The sequence below is a fragment of the Saccostrea cucullata genome, unplaced genomic scaffold (assembly GCF_032062105.1).
Source record: "Saccostrea cucullata isolate Sc308-1 unplaced genomic scaffold, CSIRO_AGI_Scuc_v1 ctg883, whole genome shotgun sequence".
NCBI classification, from domain to species: domain Eukaryota; kingdom Metazoa; phylum Mollusca; class Bivalvia; order Ostreida; family Ostreidae; genus Saccostrea; species Saccostrea cuccullata.
Window position 1 is genome coordinate 104,794 of NW_026925411.1, and position 21,073 is coordinate 125,866.

General features: G+C 32.1%; 2 protein-coding genes across 3 annotated transcripts; both read right to left on the reverse strand.

Moving 5' to 3' along the window:
• Positions 1-1,608: 1,608 nt before the first annotated feature.
• LOC134268796 (GTPase IMAP family member 7-like) lies at positions 1,609-3,771 on the reverse strand. The gene is made up of 2 exons (XM_062751045.1): positions 3,626-3,771; positions 1,609-3,499 (listed from the first exon to the last, which is right to left on the reverse strand). Exons 1-2 carry the CDS (start codon positions 3,642-3,644, stop codon positions 2,376-2,378), a joined length of 1,143 nt encoding a protein of 380 aa, XP_062607029.1. The 5' UTR covers positions 3,645-3,771; the 3' UTR covers positions 1,609-2,375.
• Positions 3,772-7,077: 3,306 nt separating this feature from the next.
• LOC134268797 (D-aspartate oxidase-like) lies at positions 7,078-15,295 on the reverse strand. Of its 2 annotated transcripts, none has more exons than XM_062751047.1 (11): positions 15,115-15,295; positions 13,720-13,923; positions 11,003-11,117; positions 10,441-10,517; positions 10,085-10,150; positions 9,919-9,973; positions 9,474-9,575; positions 9,191-9,264; positions 8,571-8,688; positions 7,974-8,069; positions 7,078-7,414 (listed from the first exon to the last, which is right to left on the reverse strand). In XM_062751047.1, the coding sequence occupies exons 2-11, from the start codon at positions 13,911-13,913 to the stop codon at positions 7,301-7,303; spliced, it is 1,011 nt and encodes a 336-aa protein (XP_062607031.1). In that variant the 5' UTR covers positions 13,914-13,923; positions 15,115-15,295; the 3' UTR covers positions 7,078-7,300. The 2 variants fall into 2 exon arrangements, with proteins under 2 accessions (XP_062607031.1, XP_062607030.1); XM_062751046.1 differs by lacking the exon at positions 15,115-15,295 and adding an exon at positions 14,699-14,881.
• Between the last annotated feature and the right edge of the window lie 5,778 nt (positions 15,296-21,073).

The window sequence follows — 21,073 nt, forward strand, 5'->3', positions numbered from 1 at the left end:
TTTTATCTTATGCTTCTCAGTGTGATCCAAGGTTCTTTAGTTTTTAGAAACGGTAATTAAAAAGTTGATATTTGTACTTCATAAAAGTAAGTAAAATTTATGTATCTAAAAAAATCGAAGATCTTTTCATCTAGTCATTGTAATCAATGTTTATAAGCATTATATGAAATAAGAAGGGATTTATGGTGTTTTCCATGATAAGAAATATTTTGTACACTATAGCTATGTATTTAAGGGGGCCGATTGTATAGTTTTATTGTGTGAAAACTACAATAGCGAAACTCTTCATTTTTATACCATATATAACTTGCATTAATTTCAGTGTACATGCAAAGTCTGGGGGGAATCTACCGTCCAGGTATTTTTGAGGGACCGTCTCAAAATACAGGTACATTTACTATAGGATTATATAGGAAACTGTACATTTTTAGCACTTTAAAGCAAATTAAACAAATACTACAATAGACATTTTGTTCAAACTATAATATTTGATGAGTAATACTATATTATACAATATGTATACGAAACACAAAATTCTACCGTCTTGTTACCAGAGGGGGCATCTCAAAATGCAAAAAAATTAACGAATTTTACTGTTTTTATAGAGTACTACAAAATATGATGGGCACAAAGGATTCTTATGAAAACATCAGAAAAATAAAGGAAATGTTCTCAAATTTCTATGTTTTAAATTTCAAGAGCCTATGATTATTACTTTTTTTAATAACATTTTTATTACCCCTTTCTTTAACGTCAAACACACACTGTAACGACGTCAACCTAACTATCAATTGCAAAATCGGTTTAAAAATCAGTTATATCAAATTGTAATTACACTTTTATAACTATAATTTCTTAATTTTGTTTAATTTTAATAATTAAGCGAAAAAAGTTGCATTATAACAGTAAATACGCTTCATTTTACTATGATGCACGAAATAATGCGCAATGGAAACTATAGTCGGCCCCCTTAAGGAATGAAGCCTAGCTATTTGACCTGTGTTGTACAATATAACATAATTTGAGGCAATTTACTCTTTAAAAATCGCAAAGAATAGTTTTATTTCAGTGAAGACAGTAAGACTTTTTTCCTCAAAAATGGCTTCAAACTAATCATATATTAAGGTCATACGCAACGTAGTTTGCACTTTATTGGGTTCTTCCTTGGAGTTGAAGAGTTCCACTAAATAAAGGACGTGTGTGCAATATTTTTATTGTCTATATATGGATTTGTTAATCTCTTCTAAAACAATTTTTGATGAGAAAAAAAATCTGGAATTTATGTTTTGTAACTTTTGTACATTTTTCTTTGAATAATGCAAAAAAAATTCAAACTTTAATATCTTTTCAAATTCCTGGTTTTTTGTCTAAAAGATGTACTGGTATTATAAGGTTAAATCTAGAATATCTTGAAAAATTATCAGTAGGTAAGGTACCTTACGTATGTCCTTAAATGTAACGTCAGGCGGAGTAATACGTTTTTAAAAACGTAACTCATTGTGACGTAGGCAAGTTATGTTATACAATTTGAATTAAATCTTTTATCCACTTAAATGACGTGTCACTAAAATTACATTATTATAAAATGTTCAAAGTAATTATGAGAAACACAAGCATAAATACCAAAATTTTTTATTCATAAATGGTATTTGTTGATCAATTTTCAATTCGACAAAATGCAGTAGGTAGTTTTATTTGCATTTCCTAAAAAGTATTCGAGATTATCTTATTTTTCCTTTATAATATGATTAACCTTGAAGATGGTGTTTCAATACACATCACGTTTAGCAACAAGAGACATCTTTGAGAAACTTTTCAATTACTCAATGCCTGATTTTCAGACCCCGAGGATCAGATTTCCTTAAACTCTTTTACAACATGTACGTAATGATTTTTTTTCTAAAAAAAACTTTAAAATGTGAATAACTCCTTTTGAGTAAATTTCATTGTTACGTCCTCGCAATGGATCATAGAGCAAATCATCGTTCGTAATCAGTTTTGTAACTATGTACATATTTAAATTATAAACTCTGAAAGCTATACCGTACGAGAAGCATTAACCCCTAGGAATATTCAATTTAGCTTTAAAGCCAGGAAATTACACTTTGCAATAACTAAAACTAAAATGCTGTACAAATCATTTTGCAATCGTTACCTCTCAAGACATTATAAATTTGCAAAAAATACTTCTCTCTTGAAATGAATATTAAATATTGCAGACATATTAGTTTATATGCTTCTCGCTAAAAATATTTAGTGTTATTCGGGCATATATAGAAATTAAATTGGTTGCTTAATGTACACAAAAAGGTCTATTAAATATATGGTACATTTTGAATGTTTAAAATACAGTATACTGATTTTACTGATCTTGTTCACAGCAACAAAAGTCCTACAAATCCCGCTAGTAAGTGTTTTCCCAGGGCCATAATTCCTCTGCAGATAATGCGACTTAGAGGACTGTTTTTCCTGGAGAGTTCTCTTCTGGCTACTGATCTTGGGTGACCTTTATTTTGTTTCTTAAACAATCTCGCCTTCAGACATTGGATTTCTTTCTGTTGTTTTTCAATCATTCCTAAATCATTTGACTTTATTTTTTCCATCTCACGACATAAGAAGTGCACCTCCTTCTCCAGAGACTTATCGTCTGAACTGCTCTTTGATTTTCTTTTGAGGTTTCTACTTCCGTTCTCTCCTTTGGCTATTTTTTCAAGTTCTCCGAGTCTTCTTTCAATGTCTCTTATTCGCCATTCCTTGGATTTCTTTTCTTTCTGGATGTGTTCCTCACGAATTTTCAGAACACTCATTTCATTTTTATTCTTTTTCTCATCATTTAGTATTTCTTCTTCTCGCTTTTTCATAATTTTCTCAGCCTCGGTATATAGTGTGTTTGTATAGTAGCTAATGTTACCATTTTCCTCTACAATTTTCCCAATCACTCCAAGAAGGGTTTGAACTTGTCTTTCCGCCTCAGATCCTGTTAAGGTGTTATCAAACCAACATACTCTGTATTGACATTTATTTAAAAACGCTTTGAAACTTGGAGATAAGTTGGCAAGGTATTTAGATGGTAGAGTAGTACATCTCCTTAAATCGTCATACCTTGTAAAGATGATCATCATGTAATCAAATACTCTCTCCCCAAATTTTTCAACAAACTGATTGATTGAATCCTCCTCTTCTTTGGTAAATCTGGAAAGTGCATTAAAAACGTAGATAAAAACATGAGGACCGGGAGCAGAGAGCGCCAAACATCGCGTCACTTCTGCCATGATGACGTCATTGGATATACAGGTATCAAAGGACCCCGGGGTGTCTACGATGCTTAGCTCTTGATCAAAACGACAGGTTTCGGCATATTGGCAGGTCTTAGTGACCGAAGATTCAGACACGTGCGAGCCAAAAACGTCTCCACCGCAAATTGAGTTTCCTGTTGAGCTTTTTCCTGATCCAGTTTTTCCCAAGAGAACGATGCGGTACTCAGATCCAGTTTTTGTTCCTGAAATGAAATGCGTCTCGTTAGTATCTAACATGGTTGTTGTATACATCAATGGTCTATAAATGATAGGAAATAACAGTTAAGTAAACTTTGACCAGATGTGTGATATTTTAACATAAGTTTTACCAGTTGAGAATTCCTCCATATTTGACAAGGATGACGAAATGACAAACGATTTTTCCGTCCTGTGTTGATCGATTGTCGATCATACCATTGTGTAGACTGACTAATCTTCTTTCTGTTGGAACTATAACTGCGCCTTTATTTCAAATCCCGTGGCTTATCTTTTTAAGCAGATGTTTAAAAATTCCGTGTTTACTTCCTCGATGCTTACATACATTTCAAAGATTTACTGTTGTCTTCCTGTTTTGATAAAATATCAGGAAATCCAGCGCGAGATATAAATAACTCACTCTCTGAATCATGAACTGTATTCTTACATGTGACCAATGTATAGGAAAATGAATTAAATAATTATATAATAAATTATTATGAACATTGTTTACTTTGAGTTACAGTCCAAATGTCCTCCAAAAATATTTTCCTAAAGTCGAAATTAATGAACCAAGAAATATTTCAAAGATATTAGGTGTCAATACTTCTGATAGCTTTGCTCATGTGACATTGTACCTTGCCATGGTTAAATATTTTTTTTATAAAAAACATATGGAGATAACGAACAGTATTCAAGCTTAACAGTCCTGTTGAACAAAATGAATGAAATTCAAGAGCAGAGCATTATTATAAAATAAAAACATTTAAAAAGGTTTACCGGGTATATAATTTAACTGACTGAGGTTAATGCTATGTGTACTTCAACTAATTTGAGCATAAAATCTTATCCTTGCTTTAAAAGGACCATGAAGCTAGATTAATCTTGGAGATTTGGGGACAACAAGAAAAAAAATAGCGAATAACCATTTTTTTTTTTTTACAATGCTATATTTTCTCAAAACCTGATCACTAGATACCTCTAAGTATATATTCAATTTATTCATTGACATCACCATGTTGGTATGCAGTCAAAACAAATCGAATGACACACAACAGAAAAAAGAAGAAAAATTATTTATATGGTAATTACGATAACAATGCAATTTTACACAATTCTTTATCATGTCCATAGACCCTGGATTTGTTTGAACTTTCTAGATCTCCGTTTAAAGCATTTATCTAAGAAGTTATTAACCATCATTATAATCACATGGGTTAACAATTTCTTTAAGGACAGATGATACAAACAAAAAATGATTGTCTGGATTGGTAAACTACATTTATGTAGTAAGTTGTAAACCTTCTACGATGTTCAAAGTTCTGCCTCTCTGGCACCATCCTTTTTAATCTATACACTGTAAAAAAAATAACTAGTTATTAATGTTACGAAGAAAACTAGTAGATTCACTGTCCATACAATCACTACCTTAATAATAGTTTTACCAGATATTGGTATATTTACTAGATAAGATTAGTAAATTTAGAATTGATGAGTAACTTTCACTAGGTATCTAAGTATCTATACGACCCCCGCTCCACAACTCACTATCTTAACCAGTAAACTGAAAGTTTACTAATCACGACCAACGCTTTACGAAACACACTAGTTAAAGAACTGCGAACGATAGTATTGTTCTCCCGCCTACCTCTAAGTCAATTTTCAAAAGTTAACATATTCGATGAATTTTTAATACATTTTATAGATAATTATATGGATTTTCAATTAACATTACTTATTTGGGAAAACAAAGAGGGATAACTTTAAAATTTTGGTAAAACTTGTGTTTTTCACTATAACGGAAAAAGGAAAATATTTTTAAAACATCTTTCCCCCCGGTGTCACAAAAATTCCTTTTTACAGGTAATATGAAATGTTATTTCACAAATTCATTCCAAAGCTTTTTGTATGACACGGGGGGGGACATAAATTTATAGACAAAAAATGATAAAAATGCTTATTTTCCACCAATTTCAAAGCGATTTACAAATGAAACATTACATTTATTGATATATTTATGTTTTATTTATTTGCCAAAGACATAAGAAAAGATATGAAGAACATTTAATCATATCCAAGACTAATTCAAAATATGGTGATGCTTGAAACTCCGATTTCAATGGAAAATATCGTCTAACCCCCCCCCCCCTTTTTTTTTCAAGAGCTGGAATTATGGATAATTTACCGTTAAGCGCTGGTATTAAGACATTCATCAATTACCATTGAACTGTTCTTTGTATTAAACAAAGATTTTATGGCCAAATTACTATTTCTATTGAATTAAATGGTTCCAAAATGTAGGCGGTAATCGAGAGTTAGCGGGCGTATTTCTTCACTAGGTTTTTCTTTCAGTGTACAAATATGGTTCACTTCAAATCCCACGTTTGTGAAAATTAATAAAAAATTAAAAACTACGCGGTGAAACTTGTTCTTCTTACTCATTGAAACATAACTCAAGTTTTTATTTTCATATTTTTTGACAACAGTTTGTTTGTATCATCTGTCAATAATGGGACCAGTACCACACTATAATTTATCATCAAAAATATCACAAAATTGAAATCGAAGATTGTCATACACAGGACAGTGAAGTACAAAATGTTTTTAATTTTCAACAAATTATTTACAAGCATAGCATAAACATTTTTCCTTTATAATAATTGGTTTACAATATCTGCTTGTTTCAATGTTTAGTGAATATACACTGCTTCTTAATTTTGTTAGTTGTGATCTTTCACTTTTTTTCATAGGAAACTTAGAGTAATCCTGGGGCTCATTTTCGAAAAGAACTTACAACTAAGACCAAAAACTTCAACTTATTGTACAATTTTGCAAAATTAATAATTATCTTTGAAATTATCTGTGTATAAATATCTTACCACATTCTTTAAAATAAGTTTAAAATTTTAAAATAATTTTTAATATAATGTTTATTAAAAGTTATATGAGGAATTAAATTTTGTCTTAAGTCGTAATTCTTTTTGCAAAACGGGCCCCTGCAATTTATAATTAATCATTACAGTTTAAGATTTTACTACAGAAATAAAATTTTTCCGCGTTAGAAGATGGAATTTTGCTCAATTGTTCAAAGGTCAAATTTTATTTAATTTATACCCCAAATCCTTATGGGAAATATCTAAAGTTTAGTTTTTGTTTGAGATTGAGAATCTTGCTTTGCCATGAAGTACAATCTTTTTCGAAACTAACTCTTTGAAAACTGATACTAAAATAAAAGTGCATTATCATATGTGGTATTTGATCTCATACTTTTCAAGAGGGGAAAATCATTATAATGATAATTTTATCATCTAAAACAGTTATAAATACATATAAATATGAGTGATATTAAATGAGTAATATAATTAAAGTCATTAATAATTATGACAGTAATTACTGTGCACTACCCATGAGAAAGAAATGTTGATATAATATTTAGAAAGAAAACCCGATATATTTTAGTTTCAATTATAGCAATTCAGTTTGAAACAAAACAAAAAAGTATGGTTATCATATTAAATAATGGTATATTCTATTCAACAATGATATAATGCAATTAACATATCTTGAATAAAGGTAATTCAATAAATTGTATTTGAATATGGAATTTATTTTCAATCATGAAACAGAATTTCAACAAATCTAAGATATAGGCTGAGAAATGTGACAGTCTGACATATTGAGAAATGTTTTCTTTAGTATTGTCTTCCATATGATTCAGACAATGTGGTATATCAAGTCTCCTTATTCACCAGTAAAGGCTTCTTATGTGAAATCTCATTGTGATATGTTATAAGTTGAATTCTGTCGTTTCATATCTTGGATTTATGTATCCTGACAAGATCCATCACTAGATCTGTTGCATCCTTAGCACAACCCCAGAATATAGTCAGGCCAGCTCCAGCGTGGCCATAGTTATGGATTACCTTAAAAAGAAACCCAAATACACCAGAGATAGAAATAGTTGGTGTCGGTGAAATTACTTCACATGGAGTTTGTTGCAAATTATAAACAAATGTTCTTTAATTTTTTCCCTATCTAATTCAACATTTTGTACTCAGCTATAATGTGATTTCGAAGTTACCGTATAAGTGGAAATTTTTGCGAGATGCAAATTTAACGATCTACTCTTAGAAATTAGCATTTTATTTTTAGCGATATGTAATTTTAGCGATTTTAAAAAGCTCACTAAATAAACTATTACAAATAAAGCACAATTAATTTTTAGCGATACTTACTTTTAGCGATCTTGGCACCCTTGCTAATAATGCCAAAATTAAATCCTCGCTAAAAATTCTGCTTATACGGGTATTTTTTTAACTTAGTCTACATGTTCTTTTTTATGTTTTTACTTAAAAATCAATTTTAAAGACATTTATTTTGATTATTTGATTTCGAAAGATTAAAACAATAATAAAATGAGGAACAGAAAATGAAAAATTACTTCTTCTGTATAAATAAAATTTTAAATACACGTGTACTTACTTTGGCCTTGGATGGGTCTGTGTTTCTGTCGATTTCTAGCCGTACCGACTCACGATATGGGCGGAGTCCAGCCCATGTGCCTATCCTTTTACTGTCCTGAAAAAAATGTAAAATTAAATTATTAGCTTTGACAATTCAGCCCATGAAGTATGGTAAAGATACAAAGTAATATGTAATTACTTATATACGCAAATTTAAGTAAATATAAATTACTAGGTAAAACTTTTTTTAGAGTGACTGAATTGAATAATTCTAGTTTCCAGTTTTGTTTCCCAAAATAATTTTGTTAGTTGAATAGCTTTTAAGCAGCAGATAAATTTTCTTCATTTTAAGAGGGTTGCTTGCTCTCAAATTAATACTGGCCAGCATTGCATCACCATATACCCTATTCAGTATATACAAGTATTAGCTGAATCTTTTGCTTTGTAACTACTTAGTATTATAATTAATTGTAAACTTAAATTCATTCATATATAATTTCATTTAGATTATGGAGATTTTATTCTAAGTAATCAAACTTTGCATAAACTTTGAGAAATGACATAATGTTTATTGTTAATTATTTTATCTTGTATCTAACTGCATACTTCACTATACCTTTAGACTTGGCATGACTTTAAGACACCTTTCCATAATACCCTCTATGTCTTTAGGGTCGTCCTCTGTGTTCCAGTCACCATCTTGTGCTGTCCCCCCTAACACCACAGTATCTATCCTAAAGAATCCATCAAAATCTTATACATCTTTCTCAAATCACATATCTCCCATGTGTCTTACATCCGAATTATTCATCCCTCAAAATCTAAAAGTATCGTGGCTATCCCCAAAACAATCATACCGCATCAATCATCAAACCATAATGTACCGCATCAATTTTCAAACAATAACGTACCACATCACCAAAAGATCATATGTTACTACATGTATAGTATCTACCCTTTATAACAAATTAAGATATTTCTATTAATATAAGTTATCGATGTTTCCAAAGAACTAACAAAATCATGTACGTAATAAATCACTAATTGGTTAATAAAATACCAATGGCATTTATCGAATATACCCTTCAGGAAAGAACTCCAAGAAACAGAAAAATTGGAAAATTATTTTACTAATAATATGACCTTCAATTACTAGTAAAAAGATATTTTCTTTATTACTTTTTCACGCCAAACAATAACTGTACGGTCAAAAAAGATCAGAACATATATCCTTACCCAGGCAGTATATACGTGACGTCATCATTCTTATCTATGTCGATGTAGAAGTGCTTAATCCAAGGAGCCCTTACCTGAAATGATTCAGATTGTCTAGATTCTTCCTTAATTATTATTTTTCTGTATTTTATTACTATTATATTTTTTGGTAACAGCCTTCCCTTAAAGTTATATATGCAGTGATTTTTTTTTATTTATAAAGAAAACGTTTTATATACCACTGATAAATATCATACATTAAAACTTTCAAAAGATCAGTAGACAACACTTTTAATAGCTTTACCCGGATTACTTGACCTCTTTTTGGTTTGACTTTTGTGTCGTTCAGTAATTCAGCAGAACCAATACCAGTGCAGTTAACAATGATGTCATAAGAGGATTCGATCTGTTCATAAAAATGTCAAATAAAATATATAAAAAGTGAAGAGTACATATAAGGCTATGTTTGCAAATATGATTGAAAATAAAAATCTAACGTCTGAAAGAAAATCAAAAATTGAGAGGATAGTAACACTCTTGATCGAGCAAATCTTGCTGGGAGAGGGCATAAGGCTTTAAATTTTTAACATCCCGTCGGGTAGACTTAATTTTACTCTCTTTTGATATTTTTGATTTTTGAGGGATAAGACTCTGAAGGGAAAGTGTGGGCTTAGTGTAAAGGGGGGGGGGGGGCAGTTATAGTCAACTAGATATGACCTGCGATGTAAATTATGTAATGTCTATTCTACCTCTTGTAAGGATCGTAGTTTTTTGGAAATCACAAATCCACCTTGCTCTCTGAATCTGAAATTTTCATAAAATTAAAATGTCTCCCGTATTCATAGAAATAACATTTTTCTCGATTAAAAATAACAAGTTGACTCGGAATACAGACCAGCTTACAATTATACTCACTTTCTCATGAATGAAGACAGAAGACTAGGGACATCAAGAGTAAAGGCTGTGTAGAAAATGCCAAAGCTGGAAAAGGTTCAAAGTTAAAATGTCAAAAAATAAAATAGTTAATTTTAGATAAACAGTTCTGACCCTAGAACAGATCCTACGAGTCAATCTCCTTATACAAGTCAATCTCCTTATACAAGTCAATCTCTGTATACGAGTCAATCTCCGTATACGAGTCAATCTCCTTATACGAGTCAATCTCCGTATACGAGTCAACGTCCTTATCGTATATGATGGAATGTCCTTAAACTGGTTAAAAGACAAGAGATATTGGCTATAATTGACACCTGATATTGAAATGAACTCACTCTTTCCCAGGATAAAGTTTTAGTTCCTCTTCTCCAAGACGACGAAACCCTATCACATCCTTACACCACGGGGGGTCCTAGAATTCAAACATAATCAGTCGTATTAAACGTAAAGACTTCGTTAGGAATTTGATTGTTGCAGTATATTGTTTAATGTGCCTCTCGAGAATTTTTCACATATGTGAAGACGCCACCACTTGCCGGTGGAGAGCTGCATTTTTTTTCCTATACTCGGTACTTTGGGCCATTGAGCAGGTAGGGATTTTTTTCGTGCCAGCACATACTGCGACACGGGACCTCGGTTTATACGGTCTCGTCCGAAGGACTGGTCTCAACGTCCCACAGTGGGATTCGAACCCGAGACGCAAGGATCAACTCCTTACTTCGCGATTCTAGAGCAGACGCTCTAACCACTGCGCCACGCGGGCGACCGTTAGGTATTTGATTTTCCAAACTGTGATTCACAATAAAAAATTTTTATGTGTTCAGATCAATCAACAATCAATTCATTTATATATTTTAAGCGAGTTGGTGTTCTGAATTAATTTTAAGAGAGAACTACCGTTTTGACTTCTTGACAGAAGTTGAAGCCTGAGATAAGCTGAACCCCGTATCTATAGGCATCCTCAGACCGGAACTTCTCCAGCAGGTACGTGTAGGTCTCCATACTCCAGCGTCTACAAAGTCAAAGTCAGATCATGACATACAATAGACTTGTGTATCTACAATGCAATTATTTAGAAAAATATGTGCCTCGGGACAAGCCCTCTCCACCGGGTATTTGGACATTTTATCATTTTAAGTTTCATGTAAGCACTCTGTTCACTCAAATAAATTTATTTTAAAATCTATGATTTTCCAGTTTAGTTTATTAACATCTCTTTTGTTGTTATTTAACAACATAGAGATCAATACATATCAATATAACATATATACATACATGCGTGAGCGTAACATATAACATATATACAAAGTGTGCTTATAATCAAGTATTTCCATATTATAATAATTGTTTACATTGATGTTAACCTGGAGGTTTGACTCTCTCGTTTATAATTTTAATAAAAGAACAAAGTTTACTCAATAGTCCAACATTTTTGGAAGAAAACAATTCATTAAATTTGATAATATTTGGTCTTGTAAAATAATATTTCGGGATATACAATTTTCTTTCATCTTTTAATTTTTCACAACATAAAATATAGTGGAATTCATCACCAAGATCATTTTTACACAAAAGACATTTTCTGTTAGTTCTTTCAATACCTTCCCATCTTCCTGTTTCAATGGGTAATTTATGGTTTGCTGTTCTAAATCTAGCTAAGATTTGTTTCTTATAATTATTTAACCTGCTACCTACATAAAATTGACATCCATATTGTAAATTTGTAAATAGATTATATGTCACACCTTTTGAAGAATCATTACAGGTTGAATTCCAATTTTGTTGAAACTGATCTAGTAATTTTTGTTTCAAACTTTTAATAAGCCAAGTTCTATTAAATAATTGATTTTGATTCCAAATATTACTGTATCCACAATTGTCTAAAATTGATTTCAAATTCTTTAACCATTTAGATTCATGTCCATTATCAAATTTTGCACGAAGTAATTTATACATTAGAAAACAATATTTTGATTGTTTTCCATGTAAAATTTTTGACCAGTATGCTATAATTCTTGTTTTGATTTGTATAATTAAAGGTACTCTACCTAATTCGCCGTAAATCATAAAATTTGGAGTACTTGGTTTTAAATGAAAAATCATTTTACAAAATTTTAAATATACTCTTTCTACCATTTCAACATTACCATAACCCCATACTTCACAACCATACAATAAAATTGGAATTACAATCTTGTCAAACAAATACAATTGGTCATTTAGAGAAAGATGTAATTGGTTGCCTTTTTTCAAAATACCATACATAGCTTTCGTTGCTCTTTCAGTAGCATATTGTTTTGTCTTAATAAATGAGCCTGTAGTTGAAAATATAATTCCTAGATATTTGAAATGTTTAACAATTTCAATTTCTTTGTTATTGTAATAAAAAACTTTATGTGGTATACGTCCCTTTGAAAAAATCATTATTTTTGTTTTTTCTATATTAACTTCTAGCTTCCATTTTTCACAATACAATAAAAAACTGTGCAATTGATTCTGCAAATCTTCGGGTGATTCCGATAGTAAAACTGTATCATCTGCATACAAAATAATCAGCATTTTTAATAAAACACCAAGTTCTTTTTTAATCTCATTTGATATTGTTGAGACACCAATATTGTTATGTGCAATTAAAAAAGATTCTACATCATTCAGGAATAAAGCAAATAGAAAGGGCGATAAGTTTTCCCCTTGTCGTACCCCTGTTTTGCATGGAAAATATTCAGTAACCATATCATTAACAGCTATTCTGGATTTACATTCAGAGTACATTTTCACTATAACTTCAAAACATTTTCCGGTAATATTATTTTGAATGAGTTTTTGCCATAATCCTATTCTCCATACATTGTCAAAAGCAGCCTTAAAATCTATAAATGCACAATATAGTTTCTTTTTCAGTAAAAAGGATAATTCGATTAGCGATTGTAAAGTAAAAATGTTATCTATTGTAGAATAATTTGATCTGAAACCCCCTTGATTTTCATTTAGTATATCATATTTCTCAGCATAATTATTTAATCGTTTAGCTAAGATGGATGTGAATAATTTACCCATGCAACTTAATAAAGTTATAGGTCTATAGTTTTCAGGGTCATTGTCGTTCCCCGTTCCAAACAAAATGTATTTTACAAGTAAAATACAAACAATTATAGCATAGCTTTCGGGGCAAAATTGGACAGAAAAGAATTTTCAACTTGACAAACTTATAAATGAATACCAGGTTATAGACAGTAATGTCATTAAGAGTTATCTCTTTTATCAGAGTATCCATGAACCTTAAATATGAAACATTCTTTCTACATGTATATGATTTGTCCGTTGTCTTACTTAGCTTCATATTAACCCATCTTTAGATCAATTATTTTCTTTTTTTTTAATCAAATTAATTAATGAAATATTACTAAAAATTGTAATTGCAGGCATGGTACTTTTATGTATGTATTTTGGTCGCCCAAAATGCGTAAATTAGTATATCTATTTTAGCATATGTTAGCAGGAGAAATATTTCATAAAGTTTAAAGTGTTTAAACAACTTTGAAAAAAAAACAGCCCTTAATTTTTATTTTTCTTAATTCATATATATGCATGTGTCTTCAAATTAGTCAACTCACGTGACCATCTCTATTTGCTCCTCTGGTACCAGGAAAGGCGTCCACAGACCGGCGGATCCATCAGAGGTGGTACTGGGTGAGAACTTGTCAGCAATAATGTTGACGTCACAGTTCCGTATTCTGTCCTGTATACAGAAAGCTGTGGAGAGTCCGACTGCCCCGGCCCCCACCACCGCAATCTTAAGGGGGTTCATCTCCTCGTCACTGGGGCGGGAAAAAAAGGAAAAGACGGCCATGTTTATTTCCTCTTTGTATGAATTAATAAAAGTTACAATTATTGGACCAATATGCCAGTATGTAATTTTCCATATTATCTTGAAAATGCCAACGATCTAGATAGGTTTAAATATGCACTGGTCAATTAAGGCTCACAATAGTTGCACTTTCTCTCTCAAAAAGTTGGTGTAGTTAATATAATTGGAAAAACGAGTCAAAATTTTACATACGAACAACATGGCATAGCACAGTATTAATAAAGATAACGCATCCATATTGTATTAAAAAAAATAGATTGAGACAATAAATGTGAGAAGTGAAGGACATAAGAGTATTTAAATAAAAACCTGTAAGACGTGAATTCAACAGTAGTGAGAATCAGTCAATTAAGCATGCATGTATCCATCTTTGTTAAAGATTATTTAAAAACCAAAATAAACTTCTGAAGTGTTTTTAATGCTATTTAAAGCCTTTTCAAATTTAAATGTTAGAAAGAAAGACTTAATGATCGAAACACGTGCACTGAAGCAAAACATAAAAGTCAATAAAAAAAAACTGCTGGCTTTTACACATGAAAATGAAAGTGTCTCAATTTGCATCTGTTAATCAAATATATTATGTGCATCCAGTTCTAAGAAGAAGAACAACAAAAAGAGAGAATTTAAGTGAAATTATATAAACTAAGCATAAAGGCAACAGAATATATGTTAAAATTTTAAAGAAGAACACAAAATGCAAATTAATTAATGATGATAATTCTTACGCAACACTCCATTTCAACTTTTGAATTTCCGATGAAATAGAGTGAATTTGCCTCTTGTTGATAAATTCGATTGAGTTCGATCGAAAATAACGACACATCAATCGAATCATACTGGATGGTTACAAAAGTTAGATCTCCTTTTCATCCGTATGAATTTTCCTTGTTGATTCCAAAAACCTCAGCTGAATTTATAGTTTTTAAGTAATTATGATAAAAAAAAAACGGTTATAGGAAAAAGAAGCATTATTTCATATTCCATAAAATAAAAAATAAACATACGATACATTACAGAATTATCTGTATACATGTATCTTTGTTACGTAAGTAGAAGAATATCAGAGTATTTGTTAATAATTATGTATATACCAGAGCCACCACTAATATAAAACGCCTTTAGAATACAATAGGCCGTTTACCTACCTCATTTTGAGAAGAATTTTTTTTCATTAAATCTTACATGTCTATTAGGCTTAACGATTCAATGCTAAAACGAAAGTACATCTATCTAAATAAACATATATGCTTAATGCACCAAGAACTTTCAAGATGAACGAAAAATTTAAATGTACATTGAACAGTTGAATGCGTGTTGCGACCCTATTCCAATATACCGTATATCAGGATTTTTCCGCGTGTATCCAATTTCCGCTTTGTTCGCGACGAGTTCTGAATCGCGGAAAATAAAACAGCGTAAATTTAATACAAAATTTTCTTCTTGTAGTAGAATTATTTCTTAATGCTTATATCGTAGAGGTAGAAAATAGCGGGATCAGATGACGAGCGCAAAATACCGGTAATAGGTATAAGCCCTTATTGTTTGTTTACTAATTGACAAGCCAGCTAATTATATGGGTCACGTACCTGGTGAGAAGCTATTAAACTAATTATACCTGAGCTGCTAGTCAGTTTGGAACAGTAAATGACCTATGATTGTTTAAAATCTTAAAAAATGATATCTGTGGATTTGAGTTAGTACGCAATACAGGTGTGTAATCAGCTGAGCGGGTCTTCCGAAATTGACGACGTGAAGTTCGATCGATCTATTTCTGACCCGTATGTAGTAACTCAAGCTTAATGACTTTACATTTTACATGCAATTCCTTCATAGGCTTAAACAATTGTTAATGATATAATCACCGGGACTTTAAAATAGTGAAAATTTGATTCGCGTAAATTTAATATACTGATTTAGGTTCTGATTCGCGGAAAAAACATGACGCGGAAAAAACCTGATATACGGTATTCGAAATGTATATATAGGGCCAAATAAATGCAAACTTAATCGCCTTCGTTATTAATTCAATTATTTTTTTTTTAAAGAAAACATTTGCGGATGGAAACACAATCTAATTAAAATTATTTCTTTGATCCGCCCCAGTTTGATCGCTAGTGTAGCGATCAAACTGGAGCGGATCAAATATCTAATTTTAATTAGATTGATTGAAACACAGACACTATTCGTTATTATTTTTCTGAATACTTATAGTTTAATATACTATCATTAGTTGTGACACGATAGCGGTGTTTTTCTTTTAAGTTTACTGTTCTGTATTACCAATACAGAACGGGACTGTGGTGGGCGGAGCTACTTTCCGTTCTGCATTAGCCTTGTTAACAGTATTGCATTTGCCAACTATTCTGTATCTAAAATACAGCACGGTCTAAAAATAAATCTGATTCAATTTAGCAAAGCTAGCACGTACACATAATAAATACTGATGTTTTCCTTGTAGAATGTCAAAATTTCTAAATCACTTTTTAAAAACTTATTCCACACAGAATCTACACGTAATTTCGATCGAAAGTAAAAAGAAAAATCACAATAACGGAAAACATCCTCTGTACCTAATTTTGAACAATCCACACGAAACGGAAAATTCGCTATCACGGAAAAAATCCTTCTCGCTGACGACAGCCACACGCCTCTTTCACTTCGTTTTTAATGTCGCAATTCAATTTGAAAATAAAAATCCGTGACATCAAAGTCCATCGAAGAATTTTCTGTAAATCCTGTTTTTGGAAATCTAGTTAAACCGGGATTTTAAGACCACTGAAATAAATTATGATAAATCTCCATCTACAATTATAACAATAGATCCCAACAATTACGGTTAAATCCTCCAATTTATCCATAAAGACTGACTATCACTCGATTACGTCTACCCCGTTAAATTGTCAAAACAAATCTGACCGAATTTTACGTTTTCCGTGGAAATATATATATATACTGCGGATGCGTACTCCCCGTCGGGGCCTCATCTACCGAACTCTGGCGGAAGTTTGGATGCTGCAAAGTTATAAAGTGGGCGGAGCTATTTTTGATTGATCGTGTCACAAATCATTTAGAGAACTCGACAGGTTCTGTATCGTAGATACAAATTTGGGGGCGGAGACTCGTGCTTTCGCACTCGTCTGCCCCCAAATTTGTATCTACGATACAGAACCTGTCGAGTTCTCTAAATAATACTTGTGACACGATAGCGGTGTTTTTCTTTTAAGTTTACTGTTCTGTATTACCAATACAGAACGGGACTGTGGTGGGCGGAGCTACTTTCCGTTCTGCATTAGCCTTGTTAACAGTATTGCATTTGCCAACTATTCTGTATCTAAAATACAGCACGGTCTAAAAATAAATCTGATTCAATTTAGCAAAGCTAGCACGTACACATAATAAATACTGATGTTTTCCTTGTAGAATGTCAAAATTTCTAAATCACTTTTTAAAAACTTATTCCACACAGAATCTACACGTAATTTCGATCGAAAGTAAAAAGAAAAATCACAATAACGGAAAACATCCTCTGTACCTAATTTTGAACAATCCACACGAAACGGAAAATTCGCTATCACGGAAAAAATCCTTCTCGCTGACGACAGCCACACGCCTCTTTCACTTCGTTTTTAATGCACCAAGAACTTTCAAGATGAACGAAAAATTTAAATGTACATTGAACAGTTGAATGCGTGTTGCGACCCTATTCCAATATATTCGAAATGTATATATAGGGCCAAATAAATGCAAACTTAATCGCCTTCGTTATTAATTCAATTATTTTTTTTTAAAGAAAACATTTGCGGATGGAAACACAATCTAATTAAAATTATTTCTTTGATCCGCCCCAGTTTGATCGCTAGTGTAGCGATCAAACTGGAGCGGATCAAATATCTAATTTTAATTAGATTGATTGAAACACAGACACTATTCGTAATTATTTTTCTGAATACTTATAGTTTAATATACTATCATTAGTTGTGACACGATAGCGGTGTTTTTCTTTTAAGTTTACTGTTCTGTATTACCAATACAGAACGGGACTGTGGTGGGCGGAGCTACTTTATATGCATTAGCCTTGTTAACAGTATTGCATTTGCCAACTATTCTGTATCTAAAATACAGCACGGTCTAAAAATAAATCTGATTCAATTTAGCAAAGCTAGCACGTACACATAATAAATACTGATGTTTTCCTTGTAGAATGTCAAAATTTCTAAATCACTTTTTAAAAACTTATTCCACACAGAATCTACACGTAATTTCGATCGAAAGTAAAAAGAAAAATCACAATAACGGAAAACATCCTCTGTACCTAATTTTGAACAATCCACACGAAACGGAAAATTCGCTATCACGGAAAAAATCCTTCTCGCTGACGACAGCCACACGCCTCTTTCACTTCGTTTTTAATGTCGCAATTCAATTTGAAAATAAAAATCCGTGACATCAAAGTCCATCGAAGAATTTTCTGTAAATCCTGTTTTTGGAAATCTAGTTAAACCGGGATTTTAAGACCACTGAAATAAATTATGATAAATCTCCATCTACAATTATAACAATAGATCCCAACAATTACGGTTAAATCCTCCAATTTATCCATAAAGACTGACTATCACTCGATTACGTCTACCCCGTTAAATTGTCAAAACAAATCTGACCGAATTTTACGTTTTCCGTGGAAATATATATATATACTGCGGATGCGTACTCCCCGTCGGGGCCTCATCTACAGAACTCTGGCGGAAGTTTGGATGCTGCAAAGTTATAAAGTGGGCGGAGCTATTTTTGATTGATCGTGTCACAAATCATTTAGAGAACTCGACAGGTTCTGTATCGTAGATACAAATTTGGGGGCGGAGACTCGTGCTTTCGCACTCGTCTGCCCCCAAATTTGTATCTACGATACAGAACCTGTCGAGTTCTCTAAATAATACTTAGAAAAAATTATATTAACGAAACAAGTACCCGTGGACGGAACGCAACGAAACACATTTAAAAACAAATTAAAGTACTTGTATCTCCTTCCAATGCCTAGATCAGTTCGAATGATTGATATTTTGTTCAAAGTTTAAGGAAATGTATCATTATTATTTTTTTCTTAATATCTTTGAAAGTGGAATGATACGAAAGCCCATTGAGCTCATTTTCGTAGGTTAAAAAAAATATTTTCGCGTTACAACGCGAAACTTTCGCGAATTAAGCAATCCATCATTTTGACTAATACCCCGTAGAAAAAAAGATTAAAAGTGAGTGGACAATGTATCATTTTTTATTAGCTTAACGTGCCATATGATGCTTTTCAAAGTATTATTTAGAGAACTCGACCGGTTCTGTATCGTAGATACAAATTTGGGGGCAGACGAGTGCGAAAGCACGAGTCTCCGCCCCCAAATTTGTATCTACGATACAGAACCTGTCGAGTTCTCTAAATGATTTGTGACACGATCAATCAAAAATAGCTCCGCCCACTTTATAACTTTGCAGCATCCAAACTTCCGCCAGAGTTCTGTAGATGAGGCCCCGACGGGAAGTACGCATCCGCAGTATATATATATATTTCCACGGAAAACGTAAAATTCGGTCAGATTTGTTTTGACAATTTAACGGGGTAGACGTAATCGAGTGATAGTCAGTCTTTATGGATAAATTGGAGGATTTAACCGTAATTGTTGGGATCTATTGTTATAATTGTAGATGGAGATTTATCATAATTTATTTCAGTGGTCTTAAAATCCCGGTTTAACTAGATTTCCAAAAACAGGATTTACAGAAAATTCTTCGATGGACTTTGATGTCACGGATTTTTATTTTCAAATTGAATTGCGACATTAAAAACGAAGTGAAAGAGGCGTGTGGCTGTCGTCAGCGAGAAGGATTTTTTCCGTGATAGCGAATTTTCCGTTTCGTGTGGATTGTTCAAAATTAGGTACAGAGGATGTTTTCCGTTATTGTGATTTTTCTTTTTACTTTCGATCGAAATTACGTGTAGATTCTGTGTGGAATAAGTTTTTAAAAAGTGATTTAGAAATTTTGACATTCTACAAGGAAAACATCAGTATATTTATTATGTGTACGTGCTAGCTTTGCTAAATTGAATCAGATTTATTTTTAGACCGTGCTGTATTTTAGATACAGAATAGTTGGCAAATGCAATACTGTTAACAAGGCTAATGCAGAACGGAAAGTAGCTCCGCCCACCACAGTCCCGTTCTGTATTGGTAATACAGAACAGTAAACTTAAAAGAAAAACACCGCTATCGTGTCACAATAATAAATATAGATGGATATTGTTAATTAAAAAAATTATCGAGGACGAGGGGTCTACGTTTCTTAACTTTTCTTCAATATTTATATATCCGAGGGGTTATGAAAAGTTCGTGGACTAGCGTCATAAATCAAAACTATGAAGGTATACAGCAAAGAATTTTTACACTTTGAATTGTCATTGTTTTCGTAATCAATTGAATGACCACGTGGCGAAACCTCAAAATACGATGTCGTATATCTACAGTGAATCTAACGGAAACAAATGATAATTTAATTTGCCATCCAATTTTCACCCATGTGGTGGGACAGAAATCACACAATCGACAAAAAGTTCACCATATTTGTTAATCTTCTGAGATCTTGAACTAAAAATTCTATTACAAATTCTCTATAGAGTGTATAAAAAAGAAAGGGTTGATTTTTCCCAAAATTCATAATTATGAAGTTTAACTTCTGAAAAACTTGCATAAACTTTGAATTGTTTGAACAGCGTTGAGAAACACAACATGTGACAGTAATATGGATTCAAAAGCTAGAAAACTTAAAATAATAGCTTGTGATGGTGTAGGATCAAAATAGCCTTTTGCTTTTCATTGTAATGAATAAACTATAATTACAAATTCAAAAGAAACTTAAGACTTTCGCAAATGAAAGCCAAAGTTTCGCGTATTAACGAGAAAGTTACACGTTATATCGCGAAAGCTTTGCGTTATACGCGTTATGTCACGAAAGTTAAGCGTTTATTCGCGAAAGTTTCGCGTTATAACGCGAAAAGTTTATTTTTTAACCTACGAAAATGAGCCCAATGGGCTTTCGTCGAAGAAAGAATACAA